This window comes from Lampris incognitus, chromosome 9, assembly GCF_029633865.1.
Source record: "Lampris incognitus isolate fLamInc1 chromosome 9, fLamInc1.hap2, whole genome shotgun sequence".
In the NCBI taxonomy this organism is placed as follows: Eukaryota; Metazoa; Chordata; class Actinopteri; order Lampriformes; family Lampridae; genus Lampris; species Lampris incognitus.
This window is the reverse complement of record NC_079219.1, coordinates 32,514,565-32,521,710: the sequence shown is the minus strand read 5'-3', so window position 1 is coordinate 32,521,710 and position 7,146 is coordinate 32,514,565. Positions and strand designations below refer to the sequence as shown.

The window sequence follows — 7,146 nt, the reverse complement described above, 5'->3', positions numbered from 1 at the left end:
ATCTTTGGTCATGCATGGCAATCCTCTGGGCGGCATGTTAAAGCAGTCAAATATTCAAAGTTACCCAAGTATTTTTTTAGACAGTGGCACATCTTCAATTATGATGCTCGCTCAATGAATGAATGATGAAGAGAAGATGAAGAAAGAAAATGCGTACCCTTATTAAACAAAGGACACTTGATGTGGTACTCCAGTTTACTTTTTATATTTAACACAGTAACAGTGGTCAATTTTCAGATCACATGTGCATCATAACAATATCGTATTATTCAAGCTTGCAATCCATGTCAAAAGTAACTTCAGTGTAAGGAAGTTTCATATACACGTACTGTAATAGGTTAAGGGACTTTATTCATACAAAGCAGTGGTTATTCCCTATTGTTCTATAAAATATGTTAAAAACCCATGCATACCTATCACATTATCTGCAATCTGGCAATGGTTTTATTCTCTCAAAATAATGTACTGAAAGGGTAGCTTTGTTGCTTGGGAGGTAGCCTGGGGCAACTTCTCCTGAGTCAAACTTTTACACACAATAGGCATATAGTCAGATAACAATAGTGGGGACTATCTAACAGTATTGCAATTGAGTGTTTTCTGAATGACCCCAAGTTATCCATTAACCAAATGCCAAGCTGAATTTTGTCCCTCTCTATGTCATCTCTATGCCATGCTCCAGGTCCATGACAGGTCTTTTTTCTGGGCTGAAGTCTCTGTCTGCCCGCTCCACATACCTTTGTAGGGTGCTATAATACTGTTCACTTCTACAGAAGGTATAAAGGGCAGATATCTCTTCCCATGCTTTGTGATTAGGGAAAGGGAATGACTCGGGGTCCTTGTTTTCAAAGAAACTTTTGAGGTTTCTCTCTGCCAGCTTGGTGGCATACTCAATGGCATAGGTGTCAAACTGCTCCTTCTCCTTCTCCATGTATCGTTTCCAGAAGGTGAGCTGCAGGTAGCTTACCTTGGAGCGGCAGTTAGAGAGGCATGTGCCAAGGAAACCAACAGTGGAGGCTATGATGATAATACACCAGCCCAGGATCTGGGGAATACATAGCAAAGTGTGATTTTTCAAGTCAAACTCACAAATTACTGTGAAACCTTTCTTAAAAACACAACACAAAAGTGAAAGCATACGTGTTCTTTCTGTGCAAGTTTAACATAAAATGGGGGGGGGTGAACAGTTTTAATCATCTCTTAAAATTCTAATATGCCTATTCTAAACTGACAGAATGATATCAGCTTCATTTAATTTTTTTCACTTTATTTGATGAGAAACTCGAACACGGAGTCAGTGAACTGGCTCTCACCTGTGACTGTGCTCTGAGCATTAACAGCAGCTCCGTGCGCTCATCCTTGGACAGTTTGGACCTCTCACAGGGCACCCGGGCCAGCTCCTCCCGACACTTCATCGTTTTGTTTTTACAGAATAGCTCGACCACCACATTTTCATTCAAACCGCTGACAGCACACTCATAAAAGGTCCCGTTGAGCAAGGCCACACACAGCCACATTACAGGCGCTACGCAGGCACCCGTGAAGATATCCATCAACACCCTGATGCAGTTGAAGCAGTTTCCCCGGGGGCAAAGCTTCATAGGGTTCAGGCAACAGCCAGTGTAGAGCCTCCATAATCTACTGCTGAAAAACAGACCAAAAACTAGCAGCACCGCAGCCGGGCCCAGCAGGAAAGTAAGTCCGTAGGCAAAGTTCTGGTCATGGTTGCAGGGACACTGAAAAGAAACCATTGAGAAGACTCGCTCACCGCCGATAGTTAGCAGGGCCATGAAACTGTAACCAATGGTGGCCTTCTGGTTCATGAAGAAACGCAGGACAGTCTGGAAGTTATCCATGTCAACAGGGAGTTTTCAGACACGCTCCACATGAACTGAATCAGATAAACCAAAGTGAGTGAAAACATAAACTGTTGCAAAAGGGTAACAATCTGCTCACTATCTCGTCTCTTCCTGCCGTTCCTAAGTTGAAAGCAAAGCACATCTGCCAAGCCTCTTTTTTTCCCTTCGACTTCTTCTTCCCTTCATCCCCCCCTGACTCCACCCTCTGTCAGTTGACAGCTCTTCCCCACCCTTTGCTTCTTTTCTCCTTTTTTCTCCAATGTACTTCACTGCCTGTTTTTTTTCCCTGCTGTACTCTCTTCTTCATGTCCATATATCTCATTCCCCTTTTCCGTGTGATAATGATGCCGCACCTCGCTGGCTAAAATGCCGCTGAGCTGGTTTTCACATCTACAAACACCTAGTCCTTTGAGAATAATGCCGTAAGAAAAACAAAAAAATAAAAGAAGTTGTATAATATGTGGATCAGGTCAAGTTAATTTTATTTGTATAGCCCAATATCACAAATTACAAATTTGCCTCAGGGAGCTTTACAGCAACGCCACATTCTGTCATTAGACCCTCGCATTGGAAAAGGAACAACTCCCTAAAAAAAAAAAGAAAAAAAAACCTATAACGGGGAGAAAAAATTGGAAGAAATCTCAGGGAGAGCAACAGAGGAGGGATCTCTCTCCCAAGACGGACAACATGCAATGGATATTGTGTTTACACAATTTACAGAATACAACATTTGAAAGAGGATAACAGAATTATAATGGATTTATAAAATATGAAGAATATGTTGAGGAGGATGCCTAGCAGTGTCCAGATGCCACCACTGAACTATTTATGAATTTCTCGTCTATCATAAGAAGAAGATGCACAGCACATGTATGTGTCAGTTTCTCTCACTATGCAGATACAAAACACGGATGTTATACATACCAAAAAAAAAAAAATCCACTGAAACTCTGCTGCCAGTGTGCTGTCGGTCAAGTCAAGTCAATTTTATTTGTATAGCCCAATATCACAAATTACAAATTTGCCTCAGTGGGCCAAGGACAGGATGTTGTGGTGCTGTAGCACCACAACATCCTGTCCTTAGACCCTTGCATCGGATAAGGAACAATTCCGTAAAGCAAAATTTAAACCGAATTCAACAACAATCAGATCATTCACAAGCCCCTTCTGTAACTCTCATGCACTAACAAAATTTGCTTTGTATACCCACAAACAAAGTTCACAATGGATATATACTTTTTTTTAATGGTAAAACTTACCCTTTTTTTCAGAAAAAGGAAGTGACAGAGCAGTCGGAGATGCTTCAGTAGCAGAGGCTGAGGCAGAGAAGTGCTATTTTTCACTTCTTCCTGTTGTGATGGTTGTGCTCCAACCCCACAGGAGAGCCCACCACTTATTCTAAAAGCCTTTGCATTGTAAAGCAGCATGACTGTTCAACATGAAATGCAGATTCATTCACACAGGACACTTATTGATCCGCCAATGCTGAAACAAATGACACCATTAAAATCATATCAGTTTTTGCTTTGGTAAAGTTTATGTCAAAAGTGCATTGATTAAACAACAAAAGTCATATATATAGTCAAGACATAGTGAAAAAGATTTAAAAAAAAGTTAAAAGCACCTATAAATAAGACATATTGTAGCGAATTGGGGGGGCGGGGTAACCACAGGAACTGTCGCCGCCGGGACGCGAACCCGTATCTCGCTAACCGTTCGATTAAAGGGTCCAACCCGTTAACCAACGGCCAACGTGTCTACTTATCCATGCACGTTACAATACGAAACATGATCTGGATTGTAATAGTGCATGATATATGTAATATTTGCTAGTAACATTTGATTTGCTAATGTCCCTTACGGCTTTCCGTAGCGCCACGACAAAGTCACGTGATGTACGTAACAACGTCAGTCGGAATCCGGTCGGTGAGTAAACACCCAGCACGAGAGAAGTCGTCCTTGCTTTATTAATGTTATAAGTTAACATAGCCAGAGGGCACAGATCATTACATGGTGTCAGAGTAGCGGAGTTTAAATACCCAATATGGATTCGTACGGCGTTCCAGCTCCACGGATGGACTGGGAATCGGCGAACTTACCTGAAGCATGGAGACGATTTCGGCAAACAACGGAGCTAATGTTCAAGGGCCCCCTGCGCGGGAAGAACGAAGAGGAGAAATGCAGCTACCTCCTGCTCTGGATAGGGGAAAAAGGGCGCGATGTGCACAACACTTGGACACTCAGCGGAGAACAAGCCAAGAAGCTAGAAACGTACTACGATAAGTACACTGAGTACATCACCCCCAAAGCAAACCCGATTTATGCCAGATATAAATTTCATGAAAAGATGCAGGGAGAGAGTGAATCCTTCGAACGATTTGTAACTGAGCTAAAGCTCCTAGTCAAAGACTGTGGCTACCCAAATGCCGACGAGATGGTCAGGGACCGCATCGTGTTTGCCACCAACTCACCCAGAGTGAGAGAAAAGCTACTTAGCCAGGGAGCTGAGCTAACGCTAGAAAAGGCCATAGATGTAGCCCGCTCACACGAGCTAGCAAAGCAACAGCTAAAGTCTATGGGCCAGGGCAGCACACATGAAACGGTGCACGCAATAGGCAGAAAGACTTACAAACCGAACGCACCCAAAGCAGCTAACGCTAACTTCAGACAAAGGGAGGGTAACGTTAGCACCGCCGCTAGGGCGTGTAGCTATTGTGGAGGGCTACACGGCGCTAAAGCCACTTGCCCAGCTAAGGGTAAACAATGCATTAAATGCAAGAAGCTCAATCATTTTGCTAAAGTATGCAAGTCTAGCTCCCAGGGACAGACAAAGTACTACCGCGGCACAGTACATGCCGTCGGAGAGAACCCAGAAGAGTACACCACTGACAGAGAGCAGGAAGAACTGTACTTCGACAACATTACAGTGGAGAGCACCGCTGTGGGAGAACAGACAGAGCTGTACATAGACTGCATCTCAATAGAGAACAACGGAAAAAGCAACGAGCAGGCTTACGTAGAGGTTGGAATTGGCACACCTCCACAGAAGGTAAAGTTTAAACTAGACACTGGGGCACAGGCCAATACTATTCCCACCAACCTGTTCCAGGCGCTGTTCAAAAATGTGACACTGAAACCAGCAATACACAGACTCACTGAATATGGAGGAGGCGCGCTGAGCGTGAAAGGCACATGCAAACTCAAATGTAAGTACAGAGACAATGCAATTATGCTGGACTTTTACGTCATTGACACAAACGCCCCACCAGTCATGGCAATGAAAACATGCCGTGACCTAAACTTGGTAAAAATAGTGATGGCTGTGAGCGAGGAAAACAATGTCACATCACAGAGCATAATGGATGAGTATGCAGATGTTTTCCAAGGAATAGGAGAGTTCCCAGGCGAGTGCACCTTCCGCGTCACACCAGATGCAACGCCGGTCGTCTGCCCGCCACGCAGAATCCCCATCGCCCTACGCAGCAAACTGAGGGACGAGCTTGACAGCATGGAGAAAGGCGGCATAATCTGTAAGGTAACAGAACCCACAGAATGGGTGAACGCACTCGTCATTGTTGAGAAGCCAAAGACAGGCAAACTTAGAGTGTGTTTAGACCCCAGAGCTCTTAACAAAGTGATACAACGACCTCACTACCCCCTCCCCACGCTGGAGGACGCCACCACAAAGCTTGCTGGAGCTGAGTACTTTAGCGTGTTAGACGCGCGGTCAGGCTATTGGGCCATCAAACTGAGCACTGAATCCTCAATGTTGACGACATTTAACACAGTGTTTGGCAGGTATCGTTTCCTCAGACTGCCATTCGGAATCGTGTCCGCTCAAGACGAGTTCCAGAGACGCGTGGATGAAACATATGAAGGATTGGACGGTGTGACGGCCATAGTGGACGATATACTAGTGTTCGGCAAGACTAAAGAGGAACATGACCAGCGTCTCAGAGCGATGCTGAAGCGCACAAGGGAGCGAGGGGTGAGGCTCAACCCCGACAAGTGTCACATATGCGTGTCCGAGGTAAGCTACTTCGGCCACACGCTCTCACACGAAGGCATCAAACCAGACCCACACAAGGTGAAGGCGGTCAAGGACATGCAACCCCCACAGAACAAAGCAGAGCTGGAGACAGTCCTCGGCATGATCAACTACCTCGCCAGATTTGCTCCACACCTCTCACAGATAAACTCACCCCTCAGACAGCTTCTGAAACAGGACAGTGAGTTTGTGTGGGATGCAGTCCACGACAAGGCGTTCCAAGAGATGAAGAATCTCATTACACAGCACCCAGGTCCAGTACTCTCATATTTCGACCCGCAGAAAGAGCTGCGACTCCAAGCGGATGCATCCAAAAGTGGCCTTGGGGCTGTCATGCTCCAAGATGGCAAACCAATTGCCTATGCGTCCAAGTCACTCAACAGCACTGAAGAAAACTACGCACAGATAGAGAAGGAGCTCTACGCTGTGGTCTTCGGCTGCAAGAGGTTCCACGAGTACATGTATGGACGAAAAGTGATTGTGGAGTCAGACCACAAGCCTCTGGAGGCAATACTAAAAAAGCCACTGGCAGCAGCACCACCCCGGCTGCAACGGATGATCCTGGCGCTCCAAAAATACGACATCCAAATCATCCACCGCCCCGGTAAGGACATACCGGTGGCCGACACACTGTCACGCAAGTCAATAGAACACCACGACAGTGACCTACAGGAAGGGATGGAGGCCCAAGTGCACACAGTCCTCAGCAACATCCCTGTGAGCGACACAAGACTCACAGAAATCAAGCAGGAAACAGCGCAAGATCCACAGCTCACCGCACTCAGACGAGCCACACTCACTGGCTGGCCAGACACAAAGAAAAAGTGCCCGCCCAGCATCCAGGAATACTGGAACCACAGAGCAGAAATCTCAGAAATGGACGGTATCCTGTTCAAAGGTGAGAGAATCATTGTCCCCCAAAAGCTTCGCAAGGACATGATACAGCGCATCCATGCCAGCCACCTTGGCGTGGAAAAAAGCAAATGCCGAGCAAGAGACTTACTGTTCTGGCCTGGCATGGGGAAACAGATCGAGGATGCGGTAGCAGACTGCAGCATATGCCAAGAACGGCGCAGCGCAAATGCAAAGGAACCAATGATGTCACACGCCATACCCGAGCGGCCGTGGCAAGTGATAGGCACAGACCTATTCACATGGAACTCACAGGACTTCATAGTCACTGTGGACTACTACTCCAGATTCTTCGAGCTAGAAAGACTTTACAGCTGCACCTCATCTGCC

The 7,146-nt window shown here is 45.9% G+C and overlaps 1 protein-coding gene across 1 annotated transcript; it reads right to left on the bottom strand.

Annotated features, from left to right (window-relative positions):
• Nucleotides 1–231: 231 nt before the first annotated feature.
• On the bottom strand, nt 232–2,020 carry LOC130118324 (calcium homeostasis modulator protein 5-like). Its single transcript, XM_056286740.1, has 2 exons — nt 1,311–2,020; nt 232–1,042 (listed from the first exon to the last, which is right to left on the bottom strand). Exons 1-2 carry the CDS (start codon nt 1,851–1,853, stop codon nt 653–655), a joined length of 933 nt encoding a protein of 310 aa, XP_056142715.1. The 5' UTR covers nt 1,854–2,020; the 3' UTR covers nt 232–652.
• Between the last annotated feature and the right edge of the window lie 5,126 nt (nt 2,021–7,146).